The following is a 23217-nucleotide window of genomic DNA, read 5'->3' as shown; positions in this document are numbered from 1 at the left end:
AGCCATGTCTCTGTGAAGCACAGAACAGGGGTGCTGTGTTCGATCGAGGGCTTGTGGCTCAGTAGCTGTATTTCATCTATCTTGTTGGAAAGGGAACGGACATTGGCTAAGAGAATGGATGGAATGGGAGTCCGCATCCCTTTCTTTTTCAGTTTTGCCAGTGCTCCTGCTCGCTTTTCTCTATGACACTTAGTTCTGTGACCTTGTGTGCAGTTTCTCATGGGGTGACCAATGTGATCCCAGATCACCTCCTTAAGGTTAAATGCCTCAGGGAGTGCATTGTTGGATGCATGCTCCCAGTATGCTAGTTCAGCTCTGCTGAGGATTGTGCGCTGGGTGGTGAGGGGGATCTGGGCCTGCATCGTGAAGGGGGCCTACAGGTAAAGGAGAAGGGGGGGGACACGCAATTCCGTAGTAAAGGGCAGTCAGTGCAGTGCAGTTATCATCAGCAATACAGGGCATACATACATACAGGGCAAGTAATACAACAATATAACATACAATTAGCATACAATCAGATGGTAGTATCAGGCAGTGCAAGGTAAAGCAAAGCAGTTTTAAAGCAGATGGGCAAGGCATCCCGGTAAACCATAAGCACTAGAGAACGAACCACGAAAGTATGGAAAAATACTCAAATATGTGAAAAATGAACCCCATAGGCTGCTGTAGTTTGCCAATTTGAACTTTTTTCTCTCAGCTTGAGTTGCATAAACAACTGCAAAGGGCTCCATATTAACCTTATTGAATAACATCTGACTTTACTAACCTAACAAGTGTTATGTGCTGTTGTAAAAAGAACTTTACACAAATTATTACTTCCTGTGTTACCACAGAAGTGATTCTTTCAGTTCCCATTTTTGGTGACATCATGGGAGCTGAGAAATAGTCTGCCAAACAAGAATAAAAGTTGTAATAATAGTCTATTCACAGAGGTCTAAACTATTCCACACATGCATAACTACAACATTCTGGGTAGAGTTCACGAAAGCAGCAGGGATAGCCGTAGTAGATCAGGAAATTTGATTTTGTGGCTGACAATCCCACTTTAAAGGGGAGCTGAAGTTCAACAAATTAACATAATACTCCTCTACTTTATACAAGCAAATAGATAAGAGAGCGAGTGCACACCAATGCCTCTAAACTTCACTTTTCACAGTTATAACAGCGGTGCAACATCCGGATGAAAAACAGCTTATGTCTATAACATTGAAGAGAGAAAAAATGGTATCCAGGAGCTACTCGCCATGATTTACTTCAGTAAAAAATTCAACCTTTAATGCAATTCTTCCAATAAAATTTCAAAAGTAAAAGACAAAAAACAGCGATACTTAACAGACAGGAGGTGGTACAATTGGTGCGGAGGCAGGTCGACGATCGTTTCGCCCCTCTATGAGGGCTTTCTCAAGACCATCTAACCCCCTCAGTGCATCTCCACTCTTATATACCGAAGGCCACTCCCTCCCAATCAATCACAGACCAATGGCAGCAACTCACCTCTCTGGCACACCTGTGTAGCATGATTGATGTCCGTCTGACCTCCAATCAGCTATTATGTTTCCGGGAATATGAGTCACTTCCTGTCGGCGGGGCGCGCCGTGCGCTCCACTTACGTCAATGCGCACTATAGTGGAGCGCATCCAGACGCATCATCCATTCCGCGCCGCTCAATGCGGCTGCCCATACTACGCTCTTCAGTCCATCACCCCAGGGTCTGCCTTAGAGGTCTTCTATAATAAGGTTAGGCAAGAAGTTAGAGCATTAATCTATCCTAAATCAATACAGAATCTTACAGTGGGAGAAAAGAAATCCCTTAAATGGTTGCAAAATCAAAACGATATCTTAGTGAAACCATCAGATAAAGGCGGAAATATTGTATTGTGGCCAAGGATAATGTATGAGGAGGAATGCCTTAAACAATTAGAAGATGGAATTACATATAGAAAATTGAGGATGGATCCGACAGAAGGACATATGAGGAAACTAAGAACAGTGTTCTCCCCAGGCTCTTTTAGCCGGGTGCTCCACCCGGCTAGTTTTGGTGACCACCCCGGCTGTCATCGGCTCACCTCCTCCAATACTATAAGCAGAGTTGTGTAGAGGTGCACCAGCTCTGCATTCTATCATCTTATGCCACCCGGCTATTTTTTCATGCCACCCGGCTGGAAAAAAATTCTGGGGAGAACACTGAAGAGGTTTACTTAAAGGAGCAGTAGAGGCGGGAATAATGAGCCGGTCATCTGCGAATAGACTAATTCCGGGAAATCCAAGAAAACCAGTATGGTATTGCATCCCGAAAGTGCATAAAAACATGGAATGCCCTCCTGGGCGCCCTATCTGCTCAGCGATAGGGTCAGTGTATGAACGTTTATCCCAATTCTTGGATTTTAAACTCAGACCTCTGGTTGAGGCACTTCCCTCTTTTCTCTTGGACTCCACAGATGTTCTTAATAAGCTTCAAGGGTTCGAATGGAGGGAGGGATATGCATTAGTTAGTATTGATGTTACCTCCCTCTACAGTAGAATAAGACATAATGATGGACTGGCGGCTGTCAAGTCATTCTTACCACTTTTGCAGGAGAGTCCCGAGGAGAATTTGTTTGTGTTGTCTGGCCTGGAGGCGGTCCTGACCGGCAACTCCTTCCTCTTTGACGGGCGGTGGTACCATCAGGAGGTTGGCACCGCGATGGGGACCCCTGTGGCCCCTACGTTTGCCAACCTCTTCATGGGACACTGGGAGCTCGAGCAGTTATTTTCCGGAAGGGGTGGGGGTACCGCTCGGGTCCGCCTCTGGGCCAAATACATAGACGATATTCTCGTGGTCTGGGCGGGGAACAAGATTGAACTCCAGGAATGGATGGAAATATTGAATGACAACGATATCAACTTACATCTCACCTCTAATTGGGGGGGATTGGAATTGGACTTCCTTGACTTGAAATTAAGTATAATAGAGAATGAAATTACCACAAGTACATACAGAAAGGCCACAGCATCCAATATGGTTCTACACGGTGAGAGCTTTCACCCGATTCGATTGAAGGAAAGCTTACCATATAGCCAGATGGTGCGCATGAAACGCAACAATACAATTCCAGAAATGGGCAAGCAACAAATGCTGGAAGTGAAAAACAGATTTGAGGCCCGGGGATACAAGGATGATGTATTGAACTCGGCCTTGATGAGAGCTGAGGGATTGGATAGAAAAACTCTCTTAAAGAAAAAAGGAGAAAACCAGGAAAAATTGTTTCTTTATGCACTTTTCCCACTCTCCTTTAGGCGATTACATCGCAGGAGCAATTAAAAGGAATTGGGGACGATTGATGTCTGATCCCCTATTGAAGGAGAAGTGCTCACAACCCCCGTGCATCTCATTTAAGAGATGTAAAAGTTTTAAGGACCATTTAGTAAAGAGCGAGTATAGAACAGAGCAGACTAGGACTTGGCTCAATCGATCAAGAGTGTTGGGAAATTTTATGTGTAACAGATGTATGTATTGTAGACATCTGAAACAGGGAAAGTGGTTTATCTTTTTGAATACCACTTATAAAATTCAGCATTTTTTCAATTGTCGCACAGAAATGGTAGTTTACGCAGTAGTTTGTCCCTGTAACTTAATGTACATAGGCAAAACTACTAGACCTATGGGGGAAAGATTCTCAGAGCACTTTAGGTCTATAGAGAGTGGTAAGGGAGCAAAGAGACTCATTGAGCATATTAGAAATCAACATGGGGGCAACCCCGAATGTCTAAAGTTTTTTGGGATTGATAAGGTTGTACAGAATAGGAGAGGGGGGATAAACGGGGATGAAAAATTGGTACAGTTGGAGAGTAGATGGATTATTAAACTAGGGACAGAGGGTCCATCAGGCTTTAATGATCGGATTGATATGGGGATGTTTTTGTGATTGTTTTTTAACACTATGATCGCAAGGCATATGGTGGTGTTTATGTATCATCCCACGAGCCGATGTGAGTGTTATACATATCCCCTTTTTCTATGATGTAATGGGACCGATGAAGTGGATTTTGGACCAATGTTTTGGTTGCTCTTGCTTCCAATCATTTGATCTCAAGATCGGAGGTCTGTTTGTATATAATTATAAATATGGTATGTTCATTAAGGTGCCTATATATAGAATGTTCTTCAAAATATCCATTAGACTGATGACAAAGAGGATATATGGCAGGAATTTTCTTCTAGGCCGGTACTCAGTGAAGTCTCGCCAAATGATGTTAAGCATAGCTCATATCTATGAAATATTACTGATGACTGCTGTTCTGTTTCTTACAGTTTTTATGATGTATGTGTGCCTTTTGGTGTGCCCCACTCTTGTAGGATCGGGGGCTATGAATCCCATTTAGATCACAGGCTCTTAGTATTTAGTATTAATTGTTATTTGTGGGCGGTTGAGATGGCCGATCTGCATCTCACGGACTTCAAAATTACGTAGTGTTGATGCAGTTAGTAGATAGGCCATATGGTGGCAGTATTTTGCCCCTAGGCCCCGGTGGTGAATCCGTATCTTACAGACTTTAAGAATTACGGATGTAGTTAGTAGAAGGTCCACAAGATGGCAGCAACCCATCCCAGAGCCCGATGCGTCCACGCGTCTGATTGACGCGTACGGAATGACGTCAATACAGTGAAGAGCGTAGTATGGGCAGCCGCATTAGGCGACGAGCGGCGCGGAATGGATGATGCGTCTGGATGCGCTCCACTATAGTGCGCATTGACGTAAGTGGAGCGCACGGCGCGCTCCGCCGACAGGAAGTGACTCATATTCCCGGAAACATAATAGCTGATTGGAGGTCAGACGGACATCAATCATGCTACACAGGTGTGCCAGAGAGGTGAGTTGCTGCCATTGGTCTGTGATTGATTGGGAGGGAGTGGCCTTCGGTATATAAGAGTGGAGATGCACTGAGGGGGTTAGATGGTCTCGAGAAAGCCCTCATAGAGGGGCGAAACGATCGTCGACCTGCCTTCGCACCAATTGTACCACCTCCTGTCTGTTAAGTATCGCTGTTTTTTGTCTTTTACCTTTGAAATTTTATTAGAAGAATTGCATTAAAGGTTGAATTTTTTACTGAAGTAAATCATGGCGAGTAGCTCCTGGATACCATTTTTTCTCTCTTCAATGTTATACTCCTCTACTTTAAATGCCACATTTATAAAATGATTTTTAGTCACATTATAAAGCTATGTATAGACACTAGATGTCCGTAACCCAAGATGACTGACTGCGATTGTTTAGGATGAAAATCTGAAGGAGGGGATTACAAGGCGTGACACACTACAAAGTGGTATAGAGCGGGTGGGGCGAGTAGGAGAACAATGCCCTCCGTAAGGCGGACCAATCGACAACGCATTCATGGGGATTTGGGTCCAATGTACACGTGTTGGATTTCCTGCACAGGCAGCTCCTATTAACCATCTATCATGTGTGCAAGGCTTTAGCGATCCCCTGTCTAATATTTGTTTCCAGTACAGGAAGAGTTAAGAAACTCCAGTTATCTATGCAAATAGCCATTGAGCTCTGCGACTTTGAACGTTTCAGAGAGCTCTGACTTCTGATTAGGTTAACTGAGCTGTATTGCGGTTTTTCTTTTGCAGAGAACAGTTCAGGACAGGTCAAAAGTTCACTGCCTGATCTGTTAAAACTTTTTTGAATGCTGAATAATGTGAAAACTGCAAATATTAGATAATGATGCAATGTTGTAAAAAAAAAAAAGCTGTAGAACTGAAAATAAAAATATGAGAATATTTTTTTGCTACCAATGTTCTAGTAAATTACTCCTACTACACAACCAATTCTTGATATATTTTTTTTTCCGCTTCAGTGTCTCTTTAAAGAACACCACAAATTATTGCTAGCTTTCAAAATCTATCACTTGTCTTTAGTGTCTTGTCTTTCTTCCTCCCTCAACACAAGATGCTACCTTTCATTGCTACAGTCAGATTAGTGACCCAACAGGACTATACCATGATATTCTACAGTGCGACTAGAAGGCATAAATTGAGATCATCATCTTGCAAGTAGTATAATGCTTTTTTTTCACCATAGTTTGAATTCTAGCGGTTAGCTCTATTTAAAAGGGAGACTTAAAGTGTACCCGATATCAGTTATAAAGATTTTATACTTACCAGAGGATTCCTCAAGCCCCATGAGCACCACTGCGTCACTCTGCGGCCTCCCTCAGACGGCTGCGCATGCGCAAAAGAACCCGACTGGCGCAACTGAGCCAGATTGCCAGGGCTGATTGCGGCCGACCGGAGCCACCCCGGAGGACAGCGAGGGATACAGAGGTGCTCATGGGGCTGGAGGAAGCTCCGGGATAGTATAAAATCTTTCTTATTACAGATCTCAGGTTTCCTTTAAGTGTTAAAAAATGAGTTTAACTTATCTGGGGCTTCTTGCAGCCCCCTGGAGTGATCGTGTTCCCATGTCTTCTTTTTGAGGCCCTCCGGCCAGCAGCGGCAACTGCAATGCTGGCCAGTCAACAGCTACAGCGCATGTGCGGCCCTGATCATGCTCTCGCTACCTGGAGAGCTGTGAGCATGCACAGTAGGGATTTCCCGCGTACTGCACATGGGCAGTACGCTCCCAGCATCAGAAGCGCAATGAGGATGTGAATGGCTTTGCGGGACATGCTGCTGCTGGCTGGAGGGGGGGGGGGGGGCCTCAGAAGGATGACGTAAGAATAAGATCACTCCAGGGACCCAGCTCTACATCAGGACATGACTAAACTTCTGAATGCCCCAATTAGTATAGATGAACTGGAAACCGCGCTAGCGAGTAGTCCTAATCAAAAATCCCCTGGACCAGATGGCATTCCCATAGAAGTATACAAAAAATATTCAGAGATTGTGCTACCATTATTCAATAACACACTCTCTCAATGTTTGCAGGTAAATGGCCTCCCCGAATCTATGAATGACGCAACTATAGTGGTAATTTTAAAGCCAGATAAGGATCCAGAGGACAGGCCTACAGGCCGATATCCCTCCTTAACTCTGATTACAAATTGCTCACAAAAGTACTAGCTAATCGATTAAAAACAGGTGATTCTAAACGTTGTAGATGAGGACCAAACTGGGTTCATGCCAGGACGATCCACCTCTATTAATCTTAGACGGGTACAGGTTATTGCTCAGATTGCATGGCAGGAGCGGAGGGAGTGGGCCTTTGCCGCGCTAGACGCGGCGAAGGCCTTCGACTCTATTGAATGGCCATTTTTATTCAAGTGCCTAGAAAAGTTCCATCTGGGTGACAATTTCATTAGATGGGTTAAAATGATATACAATCATCCAACTGCTAATATTAAACTTAATAATCAACAAACGCAACCATTCTCACTGGCCAGGGGCACGCGGCAGGGGTGCCCTTTGTCGCCCATGCTGTTTGCCCTGGCCATTGAGCCACTTGCTATTATCATTAGAAACGATCTGGTCCTTAAAGGGATATCTATTGGGGAGACAGAGGAGCGTATAGGTCTATACGCGGACGATATGATCCTGTTCTTGGATGAGGTAGAAACCTCAATACCAAGGGCAATCCAGATATTAGACAAATATGGGAAATACTCCGGGTTAAGGATTAACTGGGATAAGTCAGTGGTAACATTTTTTGGGAATAGCCAGATAGACCTAGTTAAAATGGGATGCCCGGGCCCTTTAGTGGATAATTTTAAATATCTCGGATTAATAATTACTAAAGAACCATCTCATATCCTTCAAAAAAATCTATATCCTCTACTGGACCTGGTTAAACAGAAGTTTAGATCCTGGGCCAAATTACCCCTATCTGTTGCTGGACGCATAAATCTGATCAAAATGATCCTCCTACCAAAAATTCTATATATTTTGGAGCACGTAGCGGTTAGTGTCCCTCTCAAATTCTTTAAGGAATTAAACTCCTTATTATCTCCCTTTATATGGGGTAACATAAGACCAAAACTTAAATTATCAACACTACAGAAACCTAAGGACTCTGGGGGATTAGCCTTACCAAACTTCTTTTTCTATTATCTTGCAGGCCAGTTAAGATATATCAAGAGTTGGTTTGATGAACTTATCTTACCTAAATCTGAAAGACATCTCATACACCTCTTGGGGAACTGTCCCCCTTTAGGTTTCCTTGAAACTCGCTCTCCAGGTACTATAGGGGGCCTCCCAGTACACAGACTCTGTCACAAAGTGTGGACGCAAATTAAAAAGTCTACTAATTATAAAGGGACTATACCCGAAACTCCTCTTTGGTCTAACCCTGTTTTCCAAGAATTATTAGATCTGCAGGAGGCCAAGTGGTGGTATAACAAGGAAGTACGTTATATACAACAACTGTATGAAAATGGTAACCTGAAAGCATTTGAGCAATTGCAAACCCAATTTAACCTACCTCGACAAAGTTTCTACAAATATCTACAATTGAGACATGCGCTGACTACACAGTTTAGAGCTAGTAACCTACTTTTGTCAGAATTCCCATTGATAGGAATATTTAAAACACAGGGTCCATCTGGCCTTATATCGGTCCTCTATACCTATGCAGTAAATACTGCAATCAATGACGATACATCCTTTGACAAATGGCGCGAGGTGATCCCAGAACTCTCCGAGGAAGATTGGGAGGAGATATGGGAACTGCCTTCCCAGATCTCTGTGGCAGCTAATGACAGACTTATACAAACCTTCTTGATACATCAAGTCTACCTAACCCCTAAGCGTATGATAAAAATGGGTCATAATGCGTCTGCTCATTGCCCCAGATGTAAATTGTATGCGGCTGATTATTTCCACATGATATGGAAGTGTCCACGTTTAAATAAATTTTGGGCAGACGTATTTACCCTACTCTCACAAATTGTCGAGATTCAGATCACTCCTTCTCCACAAATTGCTCTCCTAGGCCTACTAGACATTGAATTTTGGTCCAAACAGCATAGATCACTCATCCGGAAAGCGTGCTATTTCGCTAACAAAACTATTGTTTTACACTGGATGAGCCCAACTCCTCCCTCAATTGAGAGATGGAAAAGCCTCGTAAACGCCAATTTGTCACTGGAACAAATAACATTCAAAAACAGAGGATGCATAGGTAAATTTCTGTTGACATGGACAGCATGGCTGGATAGCCCCCTAACCATCAGTGTTAAACTGTAATTGCTTGACCCCTCTCCACTGTTTGTCTGTAGTCTACTCCCAAGCTAACCAAATTTCACCCCATTAAGCAATAAAGAGCTCAGATACTAGTACGAACACCTCCTACTATATGGTTCCTCGACCTGCCAAATTAATCCAAACCAATCCAGCTGAATTTTAATTCAACTGGTTGCCTACTGGTTAGGCTAGCTCGATGCCCAAGGTGCGGGCAGCAGTTTTAGTTCTAGTTACTGTTAATGTTATAATTATATCCTGCATATAGGTTGAAGATGTTTCTCCTCCTCAATTACTCCTTATTTCAGTGCTTACCACCAAGTTCCTGGACACTTTTCTCAGCTTATCTCGGTGAAATTATTCCTCAGTCCATGGACTGTATTCTGGACTCTATTTGCATGATAACTCATCCAGACTAATCTATGCCAGAGTAGCAGTGTTCATTCTAGTGACGAACTCTAGATGATTATGTTCTCTGGGATTATGTCTTTTCATCATTTTCTGATTATTGCACTGTATGTATGTATTTCTCCATGGTTGTATTCTTCAATAAAAAGAGTTTAAAAAAAAAAAGATCACTCCAGGGGGCTGCAAGAAGCCCCAGATAAGTAAAAAAAAAAATTTCTTTTTTTTACATTTGAGATTTCATTAGAGGTTAAAATTGACAAAAAATTGCTCTTGTTCAAAACCAAAATGTGAATTTGAGATCAATTAGCAGTTATTTACAATCACATACAATAATAAATGGGAGAGTCAAACATTTGATCAGATGGAACTGTTTTGCAGCAATGTCAAAATCATCATTTAAGAAAATTTAAATCTGTACAAGAGTGAAAATATCTGACTTCATGAAAAGGTTTGAAGTCTGCACATGCTTAAAGCGGAATATAACCCTGCATTTCAACTTTGCTCTATAACATTATTTACAGTATATGCAACCAGCATTTTTTTTTTACTAGACCAGCATTGGAAGGGTTACACAGTGCTTTAAAGTTCCTGGAGATTTCTGCAGACCCATCGGAAGCTGACATAGATACATTTGGTTTACATAAATGTATCTAAGTGTTGAATGTGACTCATCTCTCTGACTGAGAAGGAGTTGGAGGACAGCCAAAGAGTGTGTAACATTTCTCAATAGATACATAGAACTAAATAGAATGTAACAATCTGAACTTCTGCATATCTCTCCACGGAACTTTAAACCTGTGTTTAACCCTTCCAATGCTGGTCTATTAAAAAAAAAATGCTTTTTGCATATAATACGCTGTAAATAATGTTTTAGAGCAAAGTTGAAATGCAGGGTTATATTCCGCTTTATTATATTTGTTCTGCCTCATTGGCCACATTGAAATATTACTTGTTGCTATCCGGTAAAAGAAAACACAAGCTCTCTCATAAGAGTACCAGGTCACAAGACATTTACTTCTCAATGGCATTGCCTTAAGCATGACAGGACTGAAATGTCACAGGAAATATCATTCATGTTAGTGCTGGCCTATCTCAAGCTAATTCATAATCTGCGTACCATGTTCGCCCATGCATCCATGCACACAACAAGGACTTAACACAAAAAAAAATTATAATTATAGTATTTATATTGCATTGACCTCTTTCGAAGCCCTGTACAGAGTAACTGTTGCTCAGAGGGGCTCACAATCGAATCCTTTCTATATTCACATGTCCATCGTAGTCATAAGGTTCGTACACACGCTCTATTTGCAGGAACGACGGGTCCGTCAGACCCTCCCCCGCTTGGTGGGCGTTCCAGCGACAGTGGAGTGTGTGTACAGTCTGTCGGCAGACTGATAAGGCTGTTTCTGAACAATCCGCTCAGCGGATCGTTCAGAAACAGCCTTATCAGTCTGCCTGACAGACTGTACACACGCTCTACTGTCGCTGGAATGCCCACCCAGCGGGAGGGTCTGACGGGCCCGTCGTTCCTGCAAATAGAGCGTGCGTACGAACCTTAGGGCCCATTTACTTATCAGTATGTTTTTGGGATAGGAAAGGAAATCGGAGTGCCTGGCAGCTACAGCCTGCACAGAGCTCAGTAACTTTATTATGCAGTTACAAGTTGGAATACACCTATGGGCGCGTTTCCACTAGGAGCGGTGTGAAGCGGCTACATAGCCGCATCGCACCGTGTGTATGCTGAACCACATGCACGCCAATGGAAGAGTTTCCACTACGTGCATGTTCTGCGGAGCGGTGCGATCCGAGAATCTGCAGCATGCTGCAGATTCTCGCACGGCCGCATCCTATCTCTGCAATTCACTTCCGCATTGGAAGAGGCGGAAGTGACGCGGGCGGCGGCGGAAGTGATGCGATGCGGCTAGGTAGCATCATTCGCATCACTTTAGTAGTGGAAACCGGCCCTATCTGATCGGACCAGGGGGGGAGGGAATAAATCAGCAACACAAAGAGCAGTTACAGATGCCTCCTATTATACAATGGTTTAAGCAATTCGGCATCAGCAAGGTAAATCTTCCCGACATGACTCATTAGCTATATATGTGTACTTGCAGTGTAAAAAAAATCATTTTCATCAGTCACAATACATGACATTAGCATTGCTACACATACAAATGTTTATGTTAAAGGGACTCAAAATGAAGAAATTAGCCATAGTGCCCCTTTAACTATACCCAAAGTTTTTCAATTGAGTTTACTATAACAAAATTATACTGTATTTTGTAAATTCTGGTTTGACCAATTTTGAGCTCCAGTCAAACCAGAATCTGCATATTGTTCTTATTTACTTACAGCCAACAAAGTATTCTAATTTTTCACCACTCGCAGAAATCTGAGATTTAATTGCTTTCAATGGCCTTATTCAGTTTACTTTTTCTCTCTTATGTTTTCTCACCTTGTTAAAAAAAAATGCCTTTTGAACCACCACTAAGCAAGAAAATACTGAGAAAACTGATAGTACTTTTTCCCCTGCTTTTTGGTACTTGCAATTGCATAGTGCTGAAAAGTTATTTTAACCACTTAAAGACCGCTCCACGATAATTAGCGTGGATGCGGTGCCAGCCCCAGGACCACCTAAAGCCAATCGGCATAAGGTTGTGGGGGCGGGGATTGCAGGAGATCAGGCGCGCCGCTGCGCACGCATCCCTGCTTGGATGGCGGAGCTCTGCTCCGCCTTCAGCCTCCCAGCAGCGATCGCCGCTGAGAGACTGTTAGACAGCAAACACACCGTCTTTTTACTTAGTACAACGCTGCGATCTAAGGCAGCACTGTACTTGGGACAGCCATGTGACACGGCTGTCCCCTCCAGAGGCTCAGTCAGCAGTGATCGGCTGTCATAGGCCGATGCCTGTGACAGCTGATCACGGTGATTGGCTGGCGGGGGGAGGGTGGATTATAAAAAACATTTCAAAAAATAAACATTTTTATTGTAAAATTATTAATGAGACAAATATTTACTAAAAATAAACATTGGGGGTGCGATCAGACCCCACCAACAGAGAGCTCTGTGCGTGGGGAGAAAACAGGGGGGGGGGGGGGTTTGTGGAATCACTTGTGTGCTGAGTTGGACAGCCCTGCAGCGAGGCCTTAAAGCTGCAGTGGCCTATTTGTTGAAAAATGGCCTGGCCTTTACGGGGGTTTAACACTGCAGTCCTCAAGTGGTTAAACATGATGGAAAATTGTCTCTTAGGAGAAAACTGATTTGAGTAAGGGCAAATGGACCATATGCCATTATCATTTTCTCCTGACTTATCACCTAGGAAATAATTTTAATATTCTCTTTAAAATAACCATTAAGCATTTTACAATTGAAAAAGTACCTAAATGTTTTTGAAAAAGTACCATCAAAATTATTCTGAGTATTTTCTTGCTTGCTGGTGGTTTAACCACTTGAGGACCCACCCTTTACCCCCCCTTAAGGACCAGCGCTGTTTTAGGTGATCTGTGCTGGGTGGGATGTGCACCCCCAGCACAGATCAGGGTGCAGGGAGAGCGACCAGATCGCCCCCCTTTTTTCCCCACTAGGGGGATGATGTGCTGGGGGGGTCTGATCGCTCCTGCCTGATGGGTGTTGCGGGGGGGGGGGGGGCACCTCAAAGCCCCCCTCCACGGCGACATTCTCCCCCTCCCTCTCCTATCTGTCTCCTCTGGGGATCGGGGCTGCACAGGACGCTATCCGTCCTGTGCAGCCAGTGACAGGCTGTCCCGTCACATGGCGGCGATCCCCTGCCGCTGATTGGCCGGGGATCGCCGATCTGCCTTACGGCGCTGCTGCGCAACAGCGCCGTACAATGTAAACAAAGCGGATTATTTCCGCTTGTGTTTACATTTAGCCTGCGAGCCGCGATCGGCGGCCCGCAGGCTATTCACGGAGCCCCCCGCCGTGAATTGACAGGAAGCAGCCACTCGCGCGAGCGGCTGCTTCCTGATTAATCAGCCTGCAGCTGGCGACGCAGTACTGTGTCGCTGGTCCTGCAGCTGCCACTTTGCCGACGCGCAGTATGAGTGCGCGGTCGGCAAGTGGTTAAAAAGCATTTTTTGACAAGGTGTGAAAATATCACTTAGGAGAACACTCAGGTGAAAAAGTGAATTGCAGAGGTGTCAAGACTGGAATTCAATAGTTTATCATCAGAAACAGTTTTCTTTGAGCTTGATTCACTAAGAATTACCACATTCTGTAACGCAGAAAACAGAAGAAAACAGCTGATTGTACTGAACATTTTAGCAAATTTATATTCACTAAGGCTGTTACCGCATGGTAAGCTTAAATTACAGACTTGTGCGGAAAATACCTCTATAAATGTTAAGACTACTTTTTAACCCAGGAAAATCTTGTCAAAAGTCGGGGGAAATCTGCGGTTGCTGCATATGGCGGCAGGGGAGGGGGGCGCACAAAACCATCCGCGGCCGCACCCCCACCCCCACCGTATGAAGCACCCGTATGAAAGCAACAAGGGCGGTGCTGTACAAGTAGTCTTGGAGACAGGGATAGCTGACCAATCCAAGCAGGCTTTGTATACAACAACCAGCCAGTTGTAAGCAAGGTACATTGCTTGTCGTGATTGGCTGGTTGTTGTATACTGGATACCACACACAGTACAGCACAAGTGCCTGTACCTGTTTATACAGTATAGCACCAGTACATATAGTACAGTATACAAATGTCCAACAGTGAAGAGGGGTAGTCTTATACGGCAAGTATATCACAAAACTTAAATTTTAACAGGAAAATGTGGGAGTCGCCTTATACACCGGAATATATGGTATTTCTTCAGTGTACAAGCGTGGCCACGAATGAGCGCGCCCATACTACGCATGCATGAATACGGTTGTGCAGGCCCATGTAAGCTGCTTGTGCATGCGTTTTTTTTCCCCACGGTCACAAGCTCCTGTGGTCTACTGTGACTGCATGAACCGAACTCACACACACACACACGTATGGCCTTGCTTCTTCGCCATCCAGAGCAGCGCGGTAGCGCAGTGGATAGCACTCTCACCTTGCAGCACTGGGTCCCTGGTTCGAATCCCAGAGAGGGCACTAGCTGCACTGAGTTTGTATGTTCTCCCTGTGTCTGAGTGTGTTTCCTCCAGGCACTCTGATTGCCTCCCAGAGGGATAATTGTCTTCCCCCTATCATTGGCCCTAGACCAGGCATGGGCAAACTTGGCCCTCCAGCTGTTAAGGAACTACAGGTCCCACAATGCATTTGCCTTTATGAGGCATGACTGTGGCTGTCAGACTCCTGCAATGCATTGTGGGACTTGTAGTTCCTTGACAGCTGGAGGGCCAAGTTTGCCCATGCCTGCCCTAGACTGTGATGGACATATGGCTGCGGTAGAAATTACATAGTGAGCTCCACTGAGGGACAGTTAAGTGATATGGCTGTGTACAGCGCTGCAGAAGATGTTGACGATATGTAAATTCTAAATAATAACTTTGGTTCTTCAAGATAATGCACAGGCCATCCATGCTATTGGGAACAGCCTCAGGGCATGCTCACTAGTGAAAGCAGGAGCACTTGCACCATCAGGTATATTGCCACGGCAACACAACCAGCTGATTTATGTTTTAATCCACTTGAAATCTGTGCCCTGGATTTGCCTACTGCTGTGTACGAGACAATTGGCCTGATGCATGAAGCAGTCAAAAAAAAATTCCATGCGCAGGTAGCTAACAGCAATTTCACCAGAAGTAACAGTAATGTGCAGTACATGCACGGCGTCCCGTACATTGCTCTGGTAACACGCATTGCGCTAATATGGTAAGGCGTTTTCCCTCTGCAGATAGTACTGGGAAAATGGCTTTGCGCTGCCTGCTCATGCCAATTTTACAGGTGTTTCGTGCCTCAGGCCCAATGACTTGCTTCCAAATACCAAGCAACCAGTATCTACCTTTGTGCATATTTAGATAGATAAAAACAAAATAAAATAAACAACCTTTTAGCCTATCACATTGATAGTGGGTGTGGTTACAGAGAATGGGAGTTGGTGCTGTCTAGTTTTTATTTTCTTGTCAGCCAGTAGTAAAGATGATTGAAGTATGTGCAGGCTCGTTGTGGATCAAACAACATGAATGAATTACATGGCGAATATCAATCATGTCATGAGCTCTCTTCTAAATTTTTAACGTTTCACTTTGCAGTGTATTTTTCCCCCACTACTATTTTTCGGTAAAGTTCCTCTTCCAGACATCAGCTATAGCAAGTGCACAGGTTAACCCTTAGCTAGAGCCAGCTATGTTTGAATAGTGTTTACTAAATGTCTTGCCAAAGCCTACATGTACCAAAGTCTACAGTGTATTACTTAGTAGGAATTGTAACCGGGGTACAAATAAATTTGAGATGATTGAGAATGCTAATTATTATGATATAGAATGATACCATATTATTATAAAAATCTATTGTAAAATGGACTGCCGTCTATGTTTGGATATAAGTCAACCTTGTGTATAAATCGACCGCAATATTTAAGCCTCTAAAAGAGAACCTGTACTGAAAATAAAAAGTCAAAATAACCATACACAGGTCATACTTATCTCCTCTGTAGTCTACTCCTCAATCTCTTCCTCCCCTCCTACGTCCCATTTGTCCACTGTGCTCAATGGAATTCTCCGTCCTCCATTTTAAAAATGGCCATTATCCCATAATAGCTTCCTGGTCAGCACACTGTTAAACTGTAACATCCATAGGGAAACAACTGGTATATTTCAGTTCTGACAAAATATTGTCAGAACTAGAAGGGATCACTGTAAGAAGAAAATGGTGAGCTCCCGAGTGGAACTGACAGTGAAGTTAGTTTGTAATATTAATTTGCAGCTACATCATGTGATTATTTTAAATAATTGTACTCGCTTCAGTTTTCTTTGAAGCTGGAGTTTTTTTTAACCACCCTGGCGTTCTATTAAGATCGCCAGGGCGGCTGCGGGAGGGTTTTTTTTTTTTATAAAAAAAAATCTATTACATGCAGCCAACTAAATGTTGGCTGCATGAAAGCCCACTAGAGGGCGCTCCTGACGCGATGAGCGGCCCTCCTTGTTTTGCTTTCCTCGTCGCCATGGCGACGAGCGGAGTGACGTCTTGGACGTCAGCTGACGTCCTGACGTCAGCCGCCGCCGATCCAGCCCTTAGCGCTGGCCGGAACTGATTGGTCCGGCTGCGCAGGGCTCGGACGGCTGAGGGGACCCTCTTTCACCGCTGCTCGCGGCGGCGATCAGGTAGCACACACGGCTGGCAAAGTGCCGGCTGCGTGTGCACCTTTTTATTTGAAGAGAATCGGCCCAGCAGGGCCTGAGCAGCACCCTCCGGTGGTAATGGACGAGCTGAGCTCGTCAATACCGCTAAGGAGGTTAATGGCTCCAGTATAAGTCTGCTTAGGAACAGGGCTGTGGAGTCGGTACAAAAATCCACCGACTCCGACTCCTCAGTTTAGGATTCCACCGACTCAGACTCCTCTAATTTGCATATTACAGTCTTGTTCATTGAAAGTATGTAACATGAAATTCGTCTCGTAACTGCCAACGCTTAGGAATTTTAAAAGACGACTGAAGTGAGAAGGATATGGAGACTGCCATATTTATTCCCTTTAGTCATAGACTAAAACTAGTCCTTGGTAAGAGTACTTGTAAAAGGTACAGACAGGAACAAAGAACATCTATCAGGCCCTAGGCAATGTAACCGTGGGTACATGTAAGAGTGATGTGCAGGTACTCTGCAGGGGAATAAGGAGATTCTTCCTATATTACACATTCTTCATGCACAAGGTTTACGGGTGATAGACAATACCTCTGTTTTCAATGTGCACAACATTCTCAGTGGATTCCCTGCAGCTCTGTGGAGAGTGCATATGTAGAGTATAGTACTACTGTGTAACAATGTCAACCTAAGACAGATGAAATTAAAGGGGTACTATTGCTAAAATCTTCTTTTTTAGACCCTTTAGTGTAAATATGAGTTGTTGGAGGATTGATATTTCACATGAATCAGTCTTTTTGCAATGTATTTGCTTACTGGTAATAAACATATAAAGGCATGCAGTCACGTCAGTACTTTTACCTTCCCGACGCCAATGCAGCCTAAACCATTCTGTAATAGGGATGCATCCGTTAGTGGTTGGTGTGCTGTCGTTATTTTACACCCCTCTGTCCATCTCTTTTCTTATTTCCCAACTTTGTAGCTGCACGAATGAGCAGTTACTGTGCGCACAGCAGCCGCCGTAAACTGAAGGACGCTGCCTCTCCTCCGTGCAGCGTAAGATGCGCAGATCGGAAAGCCGGTGAGGTTACCAAGGAAACGGACAACAATAGGTGTCCGTTTCATTGCCTGCTCGGGAACAGGGGGTCCTTGGCGGCCGGGCTGGCGTATGTCTTCCACACGCAGCCGCACACAACAATATCTTACGCTGCACGGAGGAGAGGCAGCGTCCTTCAGTTTACTTTACGGCGGCTGCTGTGCGCACAGTAACTGCTCATTCGTGCAGTTACAAAGTTGGGAAATAAGAAAAGAGATGGGCAGAGGGGTGTAAAATAATGACAGCACACCAACCACTAACAGATGCATCCCTATTACAGAATGGTTTAGGCTGCATTGGCGTCGGGAAGGTAAAAGTACTGACGTGACTGCATGTCTTTATATGTTTATTACCAGTAAGCAAATACATTGCAAAAAGACTGATTAATGTGAAATATCAATCCTCCAACTACTCATATTTACACTAAAGGGTCTAAAAAAGAAGATTTTAGCAATAGTGCCCCTTTAAAGTTTTATACATACCTGGGGCTTCCTCCAGCCCCCTTCAGGCTAATCAGTCCTTCGCTGTCCTCCTCCACCACCTGGATCTTCTGCTATGAGTCCAGGTACTTGAGCCAGTCTGGCGTAGTGCGCATGTACACACTCTGCCGCCAGGAGCATACTACACCTGTGCAGCACTATTGTGCAGGTGCAGAACGCTCCTGGCTGTGGAAGCGCATGCGGCCAGACTGCGCTGACTGGCTGAATTACCAGGACTCATCGCAGAAGATCCAGGTGGTGGAGGTGGACAGCGAGGGACTGATTAGCCTGAAGAGGGCTGGAGGAAGCCCCAGGTATGTATACAACTTTTCTTTTCATCCTTTTCAGGTACTATTTAATTCGTGGTCACCAAACCAAATTTTAATAACATATCAAATTATTTGATTTCACAAGCAAAGAGAGTGCGTACATTTGCATAAATCAGAATCAACGCAGAATTATTTCCATCTCATTGACCATCTCTATTAGTGACACGGCTACACATCAGGCTTTATTCTTACAGCATAGATGTTCTTTAGTATATATAAGAGATTCCTGTGTACACATCATATATACAGTCACAATCAGATGTGTATACCTGACTTTAAAAATATGAGGACTGCTTTATTGAAGCAGCACAAGTAACTAATTTTGATTGGTTTATTTCATTTTTGTGGACTAAACACAGCTATTACTGTATGTATAAATTATTTATGATGACTATTATCTGAGAAATAGAACATTTTATCATATTTTTTATTAGAATTACAGTTTAAATTCATTAGGAGTCGGTGCATTTTTTCCTGACTCCGACTCGAGGCACCCAAAATTGCCCCGACTCCACAGCCCTGCTTAGGAAAGTTACTTGGGAACCAGGAGGGGTTAACGGCTGAACTGCATAAAGTATTGCAAGCAATAACTCCTCTTGGTCCCCAATTGCAGCCAGTAACCCTCCTGGTCCCAAAGTTCAGCAATTATCCACTCCCTTAGTAAGCTATGTAACTATGCAGCCAGTATCTTTCATCCCCTTCCCCCCTATAAGTAATCAAGACAAGCAGCCTATACCTGTCCCTGTTCCCCTTCATAAGTAATCCATGTGGACAGTATCTGCCCTCCTGCATCGCCACTTCCCCAGCATCTGTTATGTGAAGTGTGCCATGATCTTCTGTGCTCACACTGGTTAGCGTAATCAGCGTTCCTGTGGCTGCCATGACATCAGCAGCTGGGTGACACTGATCACACTAACCAGCATGAGCTCATAGGAGGCGAGAGAAGATCACAGGACACGGAACCTGGCACTGGCAGATGTGTAGCTTCCATTGTGGCTCACAACATGGGAGGTATAGCGAGAGATAGGCGCAGAAGCAGGAAACTGTCATGGTGAAGGAAGTTAGGACACAGCACTCAGCGCTGAGAGGCTTCCGCTGCAGCTCACTCTGCAGTAAGTAACATTGGGAGAGAGAGGTTCCCCAGCTATGAGTCAGTCTAACTTGGGTATAAGGCGACCCCTACATTTTTCTTTAGTGAATCAGACCTAAATTTTTCGACTTACAGCCACGGATATACGCTAATCAAATCTTGCAGTGAAAACATCTGATGGGTTTATTTTTAAGCTGCACAGATTTGAAGTAACATTTGCATAATTCTGCATCAACCTGAAATCATTTGGCTATCTCAAGCCAAGTAGAAAGTTGGCACTGATCCAAGTGCGTTTATTTTGTGCCGACATATTTGCCCGCAGTGCGTTTATTTCGTGCCGACATGTTTGCCCGCAGTGCGTTTATTTCGTGCCGACATGTTTGCCCGCAGTGCGTTTATTTCGTGCCGACATGTTTGCCCACAGTGCGTTTATTTCGTGCCGACATGTTTGCCCGCAGTGCGTTTATTTCGTGCCGACATGTTTGCCCGCAGTGCGTTTATTTCGTGCCGACATGTTTGCCCGCAGTGCGTTTATTTTGTGCTGACATGTTTGCACGCAGTGCGTTTATTTTGTGCTAACATGTTTGCCCGCAGTGCGTTTATTCTGTGCTGGCATGTTTGCCCGCAGTGCGTTTATTTTGTGCTGACATGTTTGCCCGCAGTGCGTTTATTTTGTGCTGACATGTTTGCCCGCAGTGCGTTTATTCTGTGCTGGCATGTTTGCCCGCAGTGCGTTTATTTTGTGCTGACATGTTTGCCCGCAGTGCGTTTATTCTGTGCTGACATGTTGCCCATTACGTTTATTCTGTGCTTATTCTGTGCTGACATGTTGCCAACAATGCGTTTACTTTGTGCTGACATGTTGCCCACAATGCGTTTATTTTGTGCTGACATGTTGCCCACAATGCGTTTATTTTGTGCTGACATGTTGCCCACAATGCGTTTATTTTGTGCTGACATGTTGCCCACAATGCGTTTATTTTGTGCTGACATGTTGCCCACAATGCGTTTATTTTGTGCTGACATGTTGCCCACAATGCGTTTATTTTGTGCTGACATGTTGCCCACAATGCGTTTATTTTGTGCTGACATGTTGCCCACAATGCGTTTATTTTGTGCTGACATGTTGCCCACAATGCGTTTATTTTGTGCTGACATGTTGCCCACAATGCGTTTATTTTGTGCTGACATGTTGCCCATTGCATTTATTTTGTGCTGAAATTTTGCCCACATTGCGTTTATTTTCTGGTGTCTGGGGTAACTGTTGCTGCATTTATTATTTAATGGTCATAGTTGGCTATGTTTGCTGCTTTGGGGTTACGGTATACTATTAAATAGCATCACACAGTTTCTGCACACCCATGATGCGAAACCTCATCTGACCACATCATGGCGTAAACACTGCTTTCTCATGCCTCGCTGTTACATCATTATGTTAGCTCCACCCATACAATGTCATGGCCACACCCACTTTCCGGCGCAGCATCCCCCATTTTTCGGCGCTGCGCGACCCCACCCCCAAACACCCCCCGTCCCAGGTGTAACCAACAAAAATCTGGTCACTCTACATTAAGGGACCCAGCAGGAAACCTCATAAGGAGCCTCTCGAGCTGCTAGGTTTCAGATAGGATGTAGTAAACTATGCCCACACTATTTAGCCAATTACAACGCTGTGTGCTGTATGTAGAGGGTGTTGTGAATAGAAACCTGTTCCCTACAAGGTTTCCTGCTGGGTCCCCTAAACTAGATTAGCGCCAGATTCCATTCATCATAAATGAATGGAATCACAACTGCATTGGGGAGAATCACGTAATAACCCAATTCTGTGCATTGCGCCAGCCACCTGAGTTGCATGCAGCGCGGAAGTGGGAAGGGCCCTAAAGCTGAAACGTGTCAACGCTATATACATAAGTAACTTTAATGGGGCAAGGTAGGTATAGGAGTATCTGTCAAGTCTCCACCTTGCCGATGCAAGAGTGGAGAGAAGTTTAATAGACTAGTAAAATTAACCATACAGTAATATATTTATTGTTTTACATCTATAAAAACTTTCAGACGCAAGGTAAAATGAATGATTACCACAAACTAAAACCTATAAAAGCAGAATCCCCAGGCATGCTATCCTCCAGCCCTGCATGTAACACCTTAGTGTGTCAAAAGGCAATGCTCAGCGCAATCAGCTCTCCTGTATGCCTATTCCCAGGTAATGTCGCTGTGCCAGGCCCTGCAGGGCTGGGGTCACACTACTGCTGCTGCTGACATGTCGTATGAAGTATTGCTAGGAAAAGTTGTGTAAGTCTCCAGTAGCAGCACTATATATCCTCCTGTCAGTAAATCTCCTCCCGGAATCAGCCACCTTCTCATACAGCTGCCAATGTGTGAGCGCAAGATAACAAACCTCATTCACAACTAGAAAAGTTACACTTACTAACTAACTGAGATTGAGGCCTACAGAGGTCCCCGGGCTTTCCTGGCACAGTCGCCCGGATCACTGCGCTGCTGAGGGAGGGAGGAAGGGAGGGACAGCAGAGCAAGCTACCTACCAACTGCTGCCAGACCCAGCGGACCAGGAAACAGTCTCTCCAGGAATCCATCGCCGGCTGGCGGCTAGTGTCCCCGCTCTCGCATGGCCCCGCTGGACAAGAGACGATTGAGTTTGGCGGTGACTCCCCCGCTGCGAGTCCGGCCCCGGCCGTCAGCTCCCTCCGTGATGCGCGCTCCCGTCAGATGCATAGGACAGCGGGGCCGCGCACTGGGGACAGAACCTGGGCTTGACTTGCTCACGCCCAACCGCTGCTGCGTCACCGGATTAGGTGACGTCCCGCAGAAGCCAGCCCGAGTGTGAATCCAGTAGTAGAGAGATTACTGGGCTGTGGGTGAAGCGTGGGCTGCGTAATGTGCTGTTTACATTGCACCAGCAAGGGGTAGTAGTGACAGATTCTCACAGGATGTGCTGCTGCGTGTACACCGACAAACGCACCTCAGCTCAGGAGACAGCTACTGTTGCTTGTCCAACTTAGAGTTCAGTCCAGATATTTCAGTTGCGAAGCAGACCAGGAATAAATAATTGGATTACAGTACTGTAAACAGGGCCGGGCCGAGGCATAGGCTGGAGAGGCTCCAGCCTCAGGGCGCAGTGTAGGAGGGGGCGCAGAATTCATTCAGCTGTCATTCCGAATTGTGTTTGAAGCAGAAAGAAATAAGAAAAGGGGATACATGGCAGTGACTGCAAGCCAGATAACTAGAGATTAAGGTGTTGGGGAGGTTATGGGCCCTGTAGCGCCTTTTAGTCTAATAGCAATCAGTGAGTGACGGCTTGGGTGGGAGGGATGGAGGGGCGCACTTTGGTGTCTCAGCCTTGGGTGCTGGAGGACCTTGTCCCGGCTCTGACTGTAAATGCATAATT

General features: G+C 44.7%; 1 protein-coding gene across 8 annotated transcripts in view; it reads right to left on the bottom strand.

Annotated features, from left to right (window-relative positions):
- ATP11B (ATPase phospholipid transporting 11B (putative)) overlaps window positions 1-22595 on the bottom strand; it is a 213409-nt gene extending 190814 nt beyond the window's left edge. For 6 of the 8 annotated variants that reach the window (XM_068281083.1, XM_068281090.1, XM_068281087.1 and 3 more), the window contains exon 1: window positions 22355-22594. In XM_068281083.1, coding sequence (XP_068137184.1) covers window positions 22355-22405 — 51 coding nt within the window. In that variant the 5' untranslated portion in view covers window positions 22406-22594. Of the gene's footprint in view, window positions 1-22354 lie in introns of all 8 variants that reach the window. The other 2 variants (XM_068281088.1, XM_068281086.1) reach the window with 2 other exon arrangements.
- Between the last annotated feature and the right edge of the window lie 622 nt (window positions 22596-23217).

The sequence above is a fragment of the Hyperolius riggenbachi genome, chromosome 4 (genome assembly GCF_040937935.1).
Source record: "Hyperolius riggenbachi isolate aHypRig1 chromosome 4, aHypRig1.pri, whole genome shotgun sequence".
Classification (NCBI taxonomy): Eukaryota; Metazoa; Chordata; class Amphibia; order Anura; family Hyperoliidae; genus Hyperolius; species Hyperolius riggenbachi.
The sequence above is the reverse complement of the archived record's forward strand: the minus strand, read 5'-3'. Positions and strand labels throughout refer to the sequence as shown.